This window comes from Vicugna pacos, chromosome 11 (genome assembly GCF_048564905.1).
Source record: "Vicugna pacos chromosome 11, VicPac4, whole genome shotgun sequence".
NCBI classification, from domain to species: Eukaryota; Metazoa; Chordata; class Mammalia; order Artiodactyla; family Camelidae; genus Vicugna; species Vicugna pacos.
Genome location: NC_132997.1, coordinates 99,825,436 through 99,840,982, shown reverse-complemented (window position 1 = coordinate 99,840,982; position 15,547 = coordinate 99,825,436). Strand labels below are relative to the sequence as shown.

General features: G+C 46.1%; 1 protein-coding gene and 1 non-coding gene across 3 annotated transcripts in view; both read left to right on the top strand.

Annotated features, from left to right (window-relative positions):
• The window catches only part of C11H10orf143 (chromosome 11 C10orf143 homolog), a 69,591-nt gene that overhangs the window by 18,367 nt on the left and 35,677 nt on the right, over nt 1–15,547 (top strand). For both annotated transcript variants that reach the window (XR_012077692.1, XM_072972130.1), the window contains exons 2-3: nt 5,964–6,137; nt 6,245–6,307. Coding sequence is in view for 1 of the 2 variants with exons in the window: in XM_072972130.1 (XP_072828231.1) it covers nt 5,964–6,137; nt 6,245–6,307 (237 nt within the window). In the remaining variant the exon portion in view is untranslated. The remainder of the gene's footprint in view (nt 1–5,963; nt 6,138–6,244; nt 6,308–15,547) is intronic.
• Nucleotides 13,654–13,726, top strand: TRNAG-ACC (transfer RNA glycine (anticodon ACC)). Its single transcript has one exon. It is a non-coding gene; the product is annotated as a tRNA-Gly (tRNA).

Genomic DNA, 15,547 nt, shown 5'->3' with positions numbered 1-15,547 from the left:
ATGATGCTGGTATTTTGCAGTGGTAATTTGCAGTTCTATAAATATGTGCGAGTTTGAGCTTTTTCTCCGTGTTTGGAGGCTGTTTTTATACCTTTGTTCATCAGTTGAATGTACATGTCTTTTTCCTATTTTTCTTTCAGGTTCTTAGTCCTTTGTCCCTCAATTTTTGGGAGAGTTCCGTGTATTAAGGCTGTTAGTCCTTCTCCTGTAGTGTATGCTGCAAGCATTTTCCTCCAGCTTGTAGTCATCTCTTTACTGTAAGATATTGTTTTGTTTTGTCCTGCAGACATAATTTTTATGTAGTCAGATTTTCAATTTTTGTTTTGTTGCCTTTGGTAACTTTAAGTCATAGTTAGAAGGTCTTTCCCTGCACCACGCTTCAAAAAGCACCCACGCACATTTTCTTCCAAGAATTACAGTTTCATTGTTTTGCATCCCTAATCTACGTGAAGTTTATTTTTATATATGGTATGAGATACAGGTCTAATTTTATCTTTTTCCACATGGCCACCCAGTTGTCCCAGCACCATGTATTAAAGAGTTCATCTTTATGCCGGTGTCTTGAGATGCCAGATTTCCATATACGTTTGGGTTTATTTCTGGACTTCTGTCCCGTTGGTCTCTTTGTCTGTTTATCTCTAGCACCACTGGTTATTTTTTTTTTCAACTGAAGTAGAGTTGATTTACAATATTGTGTTAGTTTCAGGTATATAGCATAGTGAAATTTTTTTTTTCAGGTTACACTCCGCTGTAGGTGATCACAAGATTAGGGTATAATTTCCAGTGCTGTTCAGTGAGTCCCTGTTGCTTACCGTTTCTGTATGGTAGCTTGTGTCTGCTAATCCCATACTCCTCATTGGTCCCTCCCTCACTTCCTCTCCCCTTTGATGACTGGAAGTTTGTTTTCTGTGTTTGTGAGACTGTTGTGTTTTGTATACAGATTGGTTTGTTTTATTTTTAGATTCCACATACAGGTTATACCTTATATAGTATTTGTCTCTGTCTGACTTGTTTCACTAAGCATACTATTGTCTAGGTTCATCCATGTTGCTGCAAATGGTAGTATTTCATTCTTTTTTGTGGCTGAACAGTATTCCGTTATGTGTGTATATGTGTGTTTACACACCACCCTCCTTGAGGCAGTTGTCTGTTGATGGGCACTTGGGTTGCTTCCCATATTTCAGCTACTGTAAACAGTGCTGCTGTGGACATTGGGGTGCATGTATCTTTTCACATTAGAGTTTTTGTTTTTTTCTGAATATATACTCAGGAATGGGATTGCTGGATCATATGGCAGTTCTATTTTTATCTTTTTAAGGAGTCTTCATATTGATTTCCAGAGTGGCTGCACCAGTGTACATTCCCACTAGCAGTAGACAAGGGTTCCCTTTTCTCCACACCCTCTTCGTTTATTATTTGTAGACTTTTTGATGATGGCCATTCTGACTGGTGTGAGGTTTTGATCTGCATTTTTCTAATAATTAGCAGTATTGAGTGGCTTTTCACATGCCTGTTGGCCATCTGGATATCTCCTTTGGAAAAATATCTGTTTAGGTCTTCTGCCCATTTTTTGATTGGGTTATTTTTTCAGTTGTATGAGCTGTTTGTTCATTTTGGATATTAACCCCCTATTGGTCACATCATTTGCAAATATTTTCTCCCACTCTGTAGGTTGTCTTTTCGTTTTGTTGATGATTTCAAAACAAACAAAAACTTTTTTCATAACCAAAACTTTTAAGTTTGATTAGGTTCTATTTGTTTACTTTTGCTTTGATTTCTTCTGCCTTGAGACTGATCTGAGAAAATGTTGCTGCGGTTTATGTCAAAGAATGTTTTGCCTACATTCTCTTCTAGTTTTATGGTGTCCTGTCTTACATTTAGGTCTTTAAACCATTTTGAGTTTATTTTTGTGTATGGTGTGAAGGAATGTTCTAATTTCATTATTTTGAATGTAGCTGTCCAGCACCCTGTTTAATTACAGTCTTTATAGTATGTTTTAATGTCCAGCATTTCTCCCCACCCCCAGGTTTTTCTGGCTATTCTTGCATGTTTTTTTTTTTTCTCATGTGACCTTTAGTATCAAGTTGTGTAAGTCTATATAGTAGTTTATTGCTGTTTGCTGGTTTTTCATTGAATTTGTAAATTAAATTAGGGAGAACTGTCATCTTTATAGGGTTGAGTTATCCTATCCAAGAATAGGGGGTGCCTCTCTATTTGTTGATATCTACTTTTATGTTATTCCAGAATGTTTTAAATTTTCCTTGTATGGGTTTTGCCAAATTCTTATTAAAGTTATTCCTAAACATTTAATCTTCTTTGTTGCAATTATTTTAAATGGGGTTTTCTCTAGTTACTCATTGTTTTGTATTTGAAGGCTATTGATTTTTGTATGTTAATTTTGTTTCTTATTCAGTGGATTATTTTATTGAGTTGGTTTCATCATTGATTCTCTGGGGGTTTCCAGGTACACACTATGACGTCATCTACAAGTAGAGGTAACTGTACTTCTGTATCCATTCTTATGCTTCTGATGGATGTATCTTTTGTAATTCTATTGGTGACGTAATACCTCCAGGACGATGGTGAACAGATGTGGAGACTGGGTATGCCTGCCTGTTCCTGGTCTTAGTGGATATGCTGCTAGTCCTTCCCCAATAAATAAGATACTGGCTTTTGGATTAAGGTATATGTATTTTATCATGTTAAGACTGTAACACTCAATTCCTATTTTCTTTAGCTTTTATAAGTGGGTTTTTAATTTTGTCAGAGGATTTTTCAGCATCCATGGGGATAATCATATTATTTTCCCTTAGTTTATTACAGTGGGAGTGATATTAATGGATTTGCTAATATTGAACCCAGCTTTCATTTCTTGAAAAAAATCCTACTTGGTCATGGTATCTGATTTCTTAACATGGTGCTGGATTCTGTTTGTTAATATTTTATTTGATTTTTTGCACTGATATCTATGAGTGATGCTGGCCTGCAGTTTTCTTTCTTTGCTCTCTTTAGCTGGCTTGTCAGTGTTATACGTGCTTCAGGAAAGGAGCTGGGAAGTTTCCTCCCCTCTCGTCTCTCTGCAGGAGCTTCTGTGTGGTGCACTGGAAAGACCTCATCTGTGAAGGTGTGGTGGAGTTCCCCTGAGGAACCGGCTGGTCCTGCTGCTGCTTGTGGGGTACTTGCTCGTAACCCTTCCTGTTCCTCCTATGGCAGTCAGTCCTTTAAGCTTCCTAACTCTGATGGGGTCAGTTTTCGTCATTTGAATTTTCTTAGAAAGTTACCCATTTCAGCTGCGTTTTCTAATTCATTTGCATAGAAGTCTGCAAAGTAGTCTCTAATGATTTTTTAAATTTCTTCTCTTTTATTGTTTATTTCCCGAGTGTTATGTTCTGTATTGTGCTCTCTCCCCTTTTTTTCTCGATTAAGTTGGGTGGTGGACTGTCTGTTTTGTAAAGCACCACCCTCTGCTCAGGAACCGAACGGCCAGCCAAGCAGCCAGGATCTGGGGCTCTGCTGCTGTCTTTCTCCTGCTGCTTTTGGGAAGCCCGGTGCGCTCCAGTTCCCCCTCACCTTCACTGATCTGCGGCCCGGCCCCGGGGCCTTGAGGGTTTTATCTTTGTCTTTGAAATCTCATAGTTTTGTTAGGGTTTATCTCAGAGTCGATCGCCCTGGGTTAATTTTCCCAGGCGCTTTGTGAGCCCTTCTCCTTTAAGATTCAGTCATTTTTCTGTTTCTAGGAGGTTTTCTGAGATTGTAATTTTAGATGCGAGGTTTGCTGCATGACCTTGTCTCCCTCTTTAGATCAGAGCTCTGAGCCACGAACGCTGCTCCTTGGCTTCCACTCCTGCTGCTGCCTTTCTTACCCTTTCAGCTTTTTCTTTACATCTTTGGGTTGTGCCCCTGTCTTCCTTCGATGCCCTTTATTGGTTTTCATTTGAGTTTATTCTCCTTAGCACGCTTCGTAAGTTATTCCTCATCTGAGATAATTGTGTTCCTTCCAGTACTTTCCCGAGTTTATTTGCGTCTTGCTTCATTTTTCTGTTTCTTTCTGTTTTGAATTCTACATTTCTAATTCAAGGTGGTTTTTTATATCCTCAGATGTTTGTTTGAATGTTTAATTGCATTTTTTAGGGTGTTTGAATTACAATTTTCTTTTGATTCAGGAGGAATTTTTATGTTATTAAGTGTTTTTAAAAGATTGTTGGTCTCAGGACACCTCTTCTGTCAGTTTGGCAAGTCCAGGGGCAGCTACTGTCTGTCTGTTTTGGTGACAGACGGGGAGGCAAGAGTCTCCTGATGCTAGGGTGCACCTTACTTACAGGACCTACACGTCTTCTCTTTCTCCTTTTTATCTTCACCGCCATCATCCACGGACGTTCTCCCTTCCTCTGTCGCCTGTCTCCTTCCCGGGAGCTGTGGTTGTGGGGAAGGAATTCCTATTTAAACGGCATCTGTCGGGAAACCCCGAACCCCAGCCCCGAATCCACACTCTGGCTCCCTCGGCTGTTTTGTCTGTGGCCAGTGGTCCGTGGTCCACGGTGGGCCCTCCAGCCACCGAGTCCGTGGTCCCCAGTCAGGTGCGCCCCCCGGCCGTGCACATCCTTTGCACCCTCGCAGGTGCCCTGGCTCCGTCCAGCTCGCAGCTTCTCCTGCCTGCTGGGCCTGCAGCCGTGTGAGGGGTGAGGGCTGCGAGCACGAGGGGACCCCGCACGGGCTTGGTGGCTTTTCTCTCTCACAGGCCTTGTTTCCAGATTCCAGCATTCTCCCACTTCATTCGTGCCCAGGGTGCGCTGTGACGCAGAGGCAACTCTGACCCTCCGTGATTTCCTGTCCTTGGGGAGGGCTGTCAGGAGGGCAGGTCTGTGCAGCCACCCAGGGTCAGCGCTTCGCCCCAGGACGTTATTCCAGGTGGTGGGCGCAGGGGCTCAGAGTTCAGCGTTTTCCCTTTTCATCCTTAAGGATCTGTTTTAAGGCATGTTAGGGGAGAGTAACACCAGCAGTCTAAACCCACAATACAAGGTTTCTTTCTTTAATTAATTAATTAAGTTTAAAAAAAAAAGTCAATTTAGAAATTTAGAAAATAATAAATAGATAATAGGTCATAACGAACAGATTTGGCATAATAAACAAATCATGACGATGGTGTGCAGGTGCCGAGGCTGTGGAGCAGCCCGCGCATATCAGGAGCAGTTTGTGACTCGGGCGGGGCTGTCCTCCGGCGGGGCTGCGGGCTGGCCCTGGGAGCCAGAGACCCATTGCTGGCCGGGCAGAAGGATGGACTCCCTGAGCACCTGCGGACCCTCCTGCCTCTCAGCTGTGTCGGGGAAAACGTTATTACCCGCACAGTACACAAAGTCCCAGGACTTGGAGAGTGAACCGTCTCTTTCCTTCAGCGATGGAAGATTGCTTTTGTAATTCATCCTCTTCAGTTCACGAGGAAGCAAAAACCAAGGGCTAACTTTCCCAGAGGTTATCCGTTATGGGCTGTGTGTGCAACTTTTGAAATGAAATTAATTTGCTCTTCAGTGTCAGTAAGACAAAGAATTATTCACACATGAATTATTCATATTATATTTAAAAAGTATGTAACAATACTCGGCAAAATGTATTGAAGCATATAACTAGTTTCTTGAACAAAATTTATAGGTCTTCTTACTTTTTCAGTATCAATAAACCAGTCACAATACTTTATTACAAGACTTTTGGCCAAAATTGTTTAAAATGACTATTTTAAATCTATAAAGCTAAGCAAATATCAGACAGTGCTGGAAATAATGAGGTTAAGTGTAACTGATGGTGGTTATTCCTGAAAGATAAAGTTTGAAGTCACCTCCTCAAACGTGCTGTAAACTCCCCAGCTCCGCAGAGGCCTGTTCTCACGGCTGAGCTTTTCAGGAAACAGATTCAGTTAGAGTGCTGGGTGCTTTATGAGGCCATCTCAAGTGAAATTTTGTTTGTTGCAGAAACGGGCGTGCAGGAGATTAGACGCAGCTGCCCAGGAGCGGGGCTGCCCCCCAGGGAAAGCGCGCGCCCTGGGGTCCTGGGACTGTGAGGACCCTGAGTCACAAGACCTGCATCCCAGAGGCCACCTCCCCGGACTGAGGCCCGACAGCGGCCAGGGGCGACTAGATGTGGGGGTAGGTTCCTCCTCCTGCCAAACCAGCTGTGCATCCTTTTAAATGTTTAATAGAAAGTGTGAATAACCACTGTTCTGATTCATCTGTGGCTGTGATTTGTCGAACAGAGTCCTCAGAACGGCAGACGGAGCTCGGCCCAGCCTTGTCCAAGATGCGCTGCAGGGGAGTCTGTAAGTACAGTCACCTTCTTGCTATGACATAAGAGATAGACTTGTTCTTAAATATTAGATCCATAAAACAAAGTTAATAAAAGCGGCAGTTATGTTTCTAAGGAATGAGAGGTGTAAATAACAAGGTGCAGGTTGATTTAAGCCTTTCTTAGCGTTCTGCCACATGCAAGCTAATTTGTTTCCAGCTTCAGGTTGGAAATAGAACTCAAAAAATACATTTTAAGTTCTTTAAACAGAGTTCAGACCCATGGACGTGGTTAAAACAGATTATTTGCGGACATTTTGGAGGACGGCCCTAACTTCATTTAATTACCCAAATATGAATCAGTGTTGTTTTTAACTTTCCCTCTTTAAGCTTTTCTTTTGTTTGCGTCAACTTCACATAAACCACAGATTTCATAAAAGAGCAACACAGTATTGACACCACTAATTCAAAGGAAAGGGAGGGCTTAACACTGCCAGGGTCAGAGGTTCAGTCTCTGATGCAGTGGTCTCTTGATGCCTTTGTGACTAATTTTGAACTTGTTCTGAGAACAGGTTACTATGTCTTTGAAACCTCTGTTATTTTTTTTGTTAATTTTAAATTTGCAGTCTTAATAGTGCAATAAAATAGAGTTGTGTTTAATTTCCACGTAGAAACCAGGAGTGTCTGCGTGTGTGTGTGCGTGTGCACACACGTGCGTGCTTGTGCAACTGTGTTTCTAGGATTGCCCCCTGAAGATTTTGAGAAGCACATTGCTGTTTTTGATAAGCAAAAGATTGAGTCAGTAAATTAGAGATTCACCTGACACATTGCAGGTGGCTGTTTTACAGTGAGAGGCCATGATTTTGTTTTAAACCAAGACCTAGAACTGTTGTCAGTTATCCCTCGTGTGAACCTCTGATCATCTGAAGTCCTTAGACAAATATGAAAGCAGAGCTTGTTGGCAGACCCACCCCATGAAAATGTGCTTTTCTTTTTGTGCCCAGTCTTCAGGAAGGTTTCTACAGGTCACGTTGCCTCCTGCAGCGCGATCCTGAGCACTGGTGAAATCAAGGGTCCCGCAGCGTGAACTTGCTGTATCTCAGTTGATTCGTATAGTTGCCCAGCGTTCCCTGGATCTTGGATAAGCAGTGCTTACCTTGAGAAGCGTGACCCCATCGTGGGTAAACTGTGTCAGTGCTGGTGACTGACTAGGAGCCTGCCTTATCCTCGTCACTCTTCGTGGACCGTGTCTTCAGATCCCCCACCTGCCGGGCAGACACTTGGGATGTAATATGGGTTCTTAATGCTCTGAGAGGCTGCGCTCTGGCATGAATGGCTTAAAGAAAAAAATTTGGGGCTCAAGCAACTGATTGGATCATTTAAGCCAATATTCTGTTTGAACAACCGCACCTGTTCGATTAGGGTTTTCCTTCCTTTGTAATTCCCCAAGCTTGCCTCTGTATGTTTTGTAGGAAATGAATCTGCACGCAGGAAACCTATATTGATGTGTAAATACATCATTTTTTTTTGTTAATGCATAATGTTCTTTTCATCTAAATTTCAGAAACTGACTTTAAAAAATCAGTTTCCCTTTGTTTGGACTTATTCTCAACAAAATTTCACCCAGGCTTGGGTGATTTAATATTTACACCCACTATTTCTAAAAGTCTTATGTAAATAAAGATTGAAATGTGAATGTGGAAAGTCACACCTCTTGATATTTGAACAGACTGTAGCTGCATATATCTTCTAATAATAATACAGCTAGTTTCTCTCTTAAGCTTTTGAAATAATAAGGCACTATTTTTGCATTCTAGAACACCAAAGGGCTCAGGGTTAAATAAAAAGCAAATGGTATTTTTAGAAACGCGCGATCCCAGGGAGAAGTGCTTCACCGTGAGTGACTGATGGGCAGCAAGTCCACATGTCAGAAGACTTTATTAAACACAGCTCCACTCACAGGTGCACCCCGTTCACACACGCCTGCCCCGTCCTGGCCCACAGTTCCAGTAGCTGACCCGGGTGGCGACCCTGGGTCAGAGAGAAGCGAAGGTTTTGCTGGGCAGCTGTGTGGGATTGCTAACAGGCAGCGTGCTGTGCCTCTCAGCTTATTTGGTGCTTTTCTCTGAGAACCTCCTCTGTGTCCCGGGTCTCTGGTGTATTTCTGGCCTCAGCGGGGCATCTGCCGGATCTGTCTGATCGGTTCTGCTGTGAATTCTCACGTGGCGGTCTCAGCTCGCTCCTGAGTTGCTGGTGTCTTTCTGCTGCGAAGCTCTTCCTTATTTTTATTGTGAGTCATTGCTCACGTGTGTGAGCGCGTTTTCCTTAGACCTTCCCAAACTCGTTTCCCAGGTCAGCACGCGGGTCTCCTCTGTGTGCTCCCTTCTCGCTGGTTGGATCTGACTGTTGCAATGATGACTGCTTCATTGTTTGCTGACTTTTTCTCAGTGATCCCTGTGAAGGTTCAACTCCTAGTACAAGGTGTTATTTAGAAACAGCTCCTCTTAACCCTCAGTCACCTGCTCACATTACTGACAGCTGGAATGAAGCCATCCCCTGTTGGCGTGGTGGGACCGGGTATTCAGGGTGTCCGCCCCCGACCCCAGGGCAGCGGCTCTCTGTCCAGTGCTGAAAGTCCGGGATCAGTGCCGATGGTCGCCGTCTCCCGGACTCCTTTCCTCCCATGAGTTGTCCCAAAGCCAGGCCACGCCGTGCAGCCGGCGGCTTCTCTGGTCAGCTCAGCCCGCTTGGCTCAGGGGTCCATGGCAGCCAAGTCATGCTTTTCTTTGCAAATTGTACCCGTTTAATGAAACCTAGCAATCTAGCGAGGCTGTCTCCACAGTAACCAGAGAAAGATGCACAAAAGGCAGGTGGGCATGCCCAGGCAGAAAACTACAGGCAGAACAGATTTGCGGGATTCACGTGTCCTTAGCACCCCGGTTTCCGAGTTCACCTGGCCTCTGATGCTCTGTAGGTCCTCGGCTGAGGGGCCACCCTCAGATTTTATTGGCTCAGCGCTAAAGTCAGTTGTCTGTTTTCTCTCAGCTCCATGCCCTACCCTGGTCTCCCCTGCTCAGTGTCCTAAAGTCTGGTTTCTGACCGTGGACACTGGAGTGGAGTCAGGAGGCAGGGGGTGTGATTCCGCCCCCTCCCCCACCGCAAGCAGCCTCTCAGCACCTCTCTCCAGGTCCTCGCTCCTGCAGAGTTGTCCGCCTTGGTCCCAACTCCTGCCGGGAGGCACCTGCTCTCGCCCAAGAGAGGGGCCCTCCTGGGGGATGTCTGCCCCCCTCCCCTGTGTGGCGTCTCTTCTCTTGCATCATTTGTGCAGTTGAATCCTGTGCTGAGCTGCCTCTGTTTGAAACACCTGGATTGATTTCTCTCTCTTTTTTTTTTTTTTCTTTCGGGTGGGTGGTGGTTTGGTTTCTCTTTTTGGACTGAACCTACCTGGGCCATTCCTCTAAGGAGTGGACAAAACCACCTGGAAACAGAGATTGCTGTCTGAAACACAGGCGCTGGGTCCTTGCGGGCCCGCTGCAGCCGCGGGCTCCTGGCCCAGCGAGCACCGCACCCTGCAGCGCGCAGAGCCGGCCCGCCGGGCGGCGCGGTGGAGTTGAGCGCCTGGGCGTGAACTTGAAAAAGACAGTCAGGCCCTCTGTGTTGCCCCTGACCGGTGCTCCTCTGCGTTTGTTCACGTGGTGTTACTGGGGTTTATTACCCAAGCTGGTAGTGAATCGCCACATAAAAGCCAACGTGCAAAGCATTGTTTTGGGTGTTGAGGGCTACCCGCCCCCGCCCCCGCCCCCAGCAAGCTGATCTTGCGTAACAGCCTGTTATTAGCGCTGAGGGCAGATACAGAGTGTTAGTAAGTTTCTCTGCTCCTCACTTTCTGACAGTGAGATGCCCTGCCTGACAGCGTGTGTGGGGGGAGGAGGCGGCAGTGCAGGGGCACAGCTGGGGGCAGTGGGGGGCGTTTGGCCCATCCTGTTGTCTGGGTTTAGTTTTTCCTGTCGGGACAGCAGGAGGAGCCCAGGTGTGATTATTCTGATTCTAAATGGATGCATTTTTCCCCTTGTACTTCTTTTTGTCTCCAAATGGGCGACCTTTAAAACAATTGCTTTATTTTATTTACCTGTCATTAGTAACTGCTTCCTACCCCTGTAGCATCTGTAAGTACTGCCCTGAAGCAGGACCGGACCCAGAAACCGGTGTAAACGAGGTCCTCCCGCTCTCCTGTGCCCGCGGGGACACGGGTGCTGCCTGTGCTGGACGTGGTGGCCCAGGTGTCAGGCCAGGAGCAAGCAGTGTGACGTGGACTGAGAAGGACCGAGGCACAGTGGTTCGCACTTCGTGTCCTGTCTCAGCAACAGCTACTTCTTGTCAGCCTTTTATTCTTATATCCCAAGAGAGAGAAACGCAGTCATAGGGGATCAGCGTGAATCTCATGGATCATTCCGAAGGAATCACACTGTACTCTGTGCATTTCCCCCCAGGTTTGCCAGGGGTCCCAGTCATCGGTCTTACCCTGTCCGTTTACAGATGAGGGACATAAGGTCCACGACGGTTAGGTGACGGGCCTGCCACACGCCCTGGTGGACAGGGAGGCTGGGCTGCAGAGCTCAGGCCACAGCCCTGTCCTTCCTGCCCTCCAGGCTGGCCTGTGCCGCGGCTGGTGTGCCAGCATCCCTCCCCGAACTGCGCACAGCAGCCGCTCTTCCAGCCTCTGGGACGTGCAGCAGTGAGACCGTGGGTCCTGGACGCAGCAAGGGCTTCTTGCTGAGACACAGGGCTGGATTTTTCAGGCCATGGAGGAAGGAGCTGGCCAGGAGAGGAGGTGGCTGTGGCAGCCCAACCAGATGGGAATTCCGAAACATGAGTCTGAACGGGCCTGCTGATAGAATCTTTGGGTATAGCTTCTAACAGCAAATGTTTTTTCTGAACTATGGATACTAGAAAAGTAATTTAAAAATTTTTCAACTGTGTGTTGAGATGATTTCCAGGCTGTGAAGAAACAGAGAGCCTTCAGGTGACCAGAAGAACAAAACTAGAACGTCTTTCTCTAGGGATAAAATGCTATACTGTGAAGAGATGTGAAATGAATTTTCACAGACAAGTTAGCATTTTAAGAAAAATGCTATTTAGATTTCCCACAAGCATGTTGTCTAAGCAAATGCAAGTGTGCCCCCTCCTACTACAGATAAGAACACTGATAGTTGATCGTGTCAGTGAAGGAAGCAGCAGCCCAGAGGCAGACCCGCCACTGTGGCTGTCAGGAGGTCTGGCTAGTGTTGGGTTTGGTCCTAGAACGGTTGGGATTTAGAATTCTGATGTCCAGAGATAGGTGTGCCTTTGGCCAGTGGAGGTGTGGGAGCCAGAATTTGGACCCCTGCATGAAGTTCTCTGCTTTGAAGATCTGCCTGTCCCTTCAAAGGGGATTAGAAATTAAAATACCAGGCCATACATGGGTGTGGGCTCCATGTTTATTCTGTCTCAATGGTGCAAGAACCAAAAGTTGAAGTATTAACATAAAAATAGGTACAGACGTCGGAGGTGTGCACAGCTCAGTGGTGGAGTGCGTGCCCCCCATGCATGAGGTCCTGGGTTCAATCCCCAGCACCTCCATTAAAATAAACACATCAACCTAATTACCTCCCCCCCAAAACAAACAAGCAAACAAAAATAGACACAGACTGTTTAAGTCTGAAGCTGTTGGATAGTGGCAGATGCGGGATCATCCTGGAGGCACGCTTCCCCACCCAGAGCATGCAGGCCCCAGGGACAGATGAGCTGGCACCACAGAGGAGGTCCTGGCAGGAAGATGTACGCTCCGTAAACAGACCCAGCACGGGGGAGCCAGGGCCGGGGTGGGGCATCAGGAACCATTACAAGCAGGAGAACACAAACCCGTAAAAATCGAATTAATAAAAGAGCCTAAAGTTCACTATAAAGGTGTTTTTTAAAATTTTAATGATTAAAAAAGGAAGAAAGCCATAATGAAAAAGAATATGAAAAAGGAATTGGGAGGTTAAAAAAAAAATCTTTTAAAAGTGAATGAATGATATGGTCATTAAAGTGAGAAAAAGTTGTCAGGTTAGACACCAAGACAGAGTTAGTGAACTAGGAGATTTATCTCGGGAAATCCTTCAAACCACAGCAAGAGGTGGAGCGATGAGAACTATGCAAGTCTGGCTAGCAGAGGAAGGAATGAGACGGCCGGTCCGGAAATCCAGAAGGGAGGAATCGAGAGCAGGAGAGGAAATGAAAGTGCAGAGCACGGCGGCTGGGCTTGCCCAGGGCGGAGGGAAGGCTCGTGTCGCCAGACAGCTTTGAGGCAGAAGAGCGAGGTGAGGGGGACCACGTGTCAGGGGTCCAGGGGTGTTACAAAGCTGTGCTGGTTACGACAGCGTTGTTGGCCTTGGGACAGACAGGCAGATCAAGGGATGAAGTCGAGGGCTTTCGACGTGCATGTGTGGCAGCTGGACATATTAGAGGATGTGACCCAAGTCCATCGGGAATGACGGGGTGCTCTCTAAGTTGTGCTGGGACAGCCGGCTCTCCATGTAAGAGGAAAAGTAAAATTAGGTCTATCTCACGTAGAAGTCAGTTCTGGGAAGTGGGGGAGGTTAAGAACCTAAATGAGAAAAACAAAGCAACAGCAACAACAAAACTTGAACACCTTACACTAGAAAATACAGGAGAATATGTTTGTGACGTTGGGAAGACTGATAAAACCAGTAAGCCCAAGGGAAAGGACTGACACATTCCACCACGTGTAAGACAAGCTGCGTATCAGGATTCCCCCGTCACCGGCTGAGAAGGTAAAGCAGGGACGACACACAGCAACACGACGCGGCAGCAGGTAAACGGGGGCAGTGTGTGCACTGGCACTCGGAGAGGAGGCGGCCCCGCGGTGTCACTGGACGTTCAGCCTCACCAGTAATCAAGGGCTTGCAAGGGAAAGCATCAAATTAGCAGAAGTAGAACTGTGATGCTGTAAGTGGGGGTGTGGCGCTGGCCGATCACCCACCTCCTGGGAGGCGTGTAGCTTAGCATGTTGACTTGTAGAGCAGTGGCCAGTACAGGTGATGGTGGGTATCCCTGTGACCTGGACGTTTCGGTCCTAGGTCTGTGCCCTCACAGATGCCCAAGGAAATGTGTGCACAGTGATTGTAGCACTGTTTGCTTAGCAGAAAGCCAGAAACAACATGCATGTCCATCAGTAGGAGAGTGGATAAAGGACGCAGTGTGTATTTATTCAGCGAAATATACACAGTAGTGAAAATGGAGGAGCTTCAAAAAGGAAATTACAGAAAGATATGTATGGAATGACAACATTTAGATATCATTTTCAACATGTGAAAATCAATACATATTAACTATGGGGGGAGGGTATAGCTCAGTGGTAGGATGCATACCTACCATGCATGAGGTCCTGGGTTCAATCCCCAGTACCTCCATTAAAAAAGTAAATAATAAACCTAATCCCCCCCCCAAAATAAAAACAATAAAATAAGAAAAAAGTTTAAAAAATACATATTAACTAAAACAATAGAAACATTTCTGAGAGAGACATTAAGTTCATCACAAGGAGGTTATTTCTACTTAGGGAGTGAGGGCTCAGGTTACAGCAGGTGTTTCAATTATATCTGTTTTGTTTAATCTCTGAAGCTATGTGATGGTTCACGAGTGTTAGTTATATTGCTGTCTGTAGTTTTTTGTATTCCTGAAAAGTCACAATGAGTCTTGGACGTGATGTATCTGCACGTCCATCTTGGTGAAACCACATGACGTAAAACAATTCTGGACAACTGCCAGAGGGAAGGACCGGTACCGAGGAAGGAGCAGTGGTTTGACTGACAGCAGACCTCCTTCAGGAACAGTAGATACCACAGACCTTGGCATATCCTGTCTGAAACGCTAAGGGGACCGTCCTGTGTGAACACGCAGGCTGGCTGTACGAGGCTTGGAGCTGGGATGGCCAGTGCAGTGGGACTTTCCTTCCTCCATAGGAATTCACGTACCAAAATTGACTTCAGAAGAGAGAACATGGACCAATCACAATGGAAACATTTGGGAAAGTTCTCAAAAGCTACCATCCCACATGGTTTTATAGGTTAAGGGAAATCCTGTGTGAAGGAACACATGAATGGCTGGCATTAGAAGAACTACTACATCGTTTGGTCAAAGGAGACGGGAGGAAAAAGATGGTCTTGACAGATACAGAAACAGTGCTCAGTTACTCCAAGTCCCACTCATGATAGAGTCCGCAAACCAGAAGCAGAAGGGTTTATCCTGGCAAGAACGAAGGTCCGCCGTGCTCAGGGGAAGCGTTTCCTTTGATGAAGAGGAAACTTTGCTAATTGTCACCACTTCTGCTTACCAGAGTTCCTAACTCAGACAGTTAAACAAGAAAAAAGAAGCAATGGCTTTAAGAATTGGGAAGGAAAAAAATGAAATCGTTGTTTCCTGATGCTTTAATTATCTACAAAGAAAATCTACTGATAAAGTAGTAGAACTAGTGTTCAGCAAAGTTGTTGAACGTTAAGATGAACATGCAAAAACAGGATGGATGAGCAGATAGAGAAACTGGTACACACACAATGGAATATTACTCAGCCACAAAAAGGAGGAAATCCTACCACTTGCCACAAGATGAATGGACTTTGGGGCATTGTGCTAAGTGAAATCAGTCAGACAGAAAAAGACAAAATTGTATGATCTTGCTTCCATGTAGAATCTTAAAAAACAAAACAACAAGCTCATAGATGCAGAGAACAGATTGGTGGTTGCCAGAGGTGGTGGGTGGGAGAAACTGGTGACAAGACCTCCCACTCATGGTGGCACAGTGTCTGGCCCCGGGACTCAGGCTGTGGGCATCATGGTGTTCGGAGTCTGTCTCAGTCCCATGCGGCCAGACCTTCAGACGGTCCCTGCCTGTGTGCGCCATGAGCCCTGGCTCGTCATCACAGACAGTTCTCTTGTTCTGGAACATTCTCACCTGCTGTTCTCACTGCCTGGGATGCCGTCTCCAACCTTGTGAGATTCTGCTGTGCCTTCATGGTCCAGCTGAGAGACCTCTCATGTGACGCCTTCCCAGGCCCCTCATCAGGTCGACCCGTGGCCACCACAGCATCCCGTTCTGACCGCCCAGACGATCTTTCTGTGTGAAACGGGGAGTCCTGGATCTCCCCTGTTGGGTCCCCATGACTCAGGGCAGCACCCACCTTCCAGGAAGCAGGGATGCCATCGTGGGCCAGACCGCTTTATGCCCCCACCTC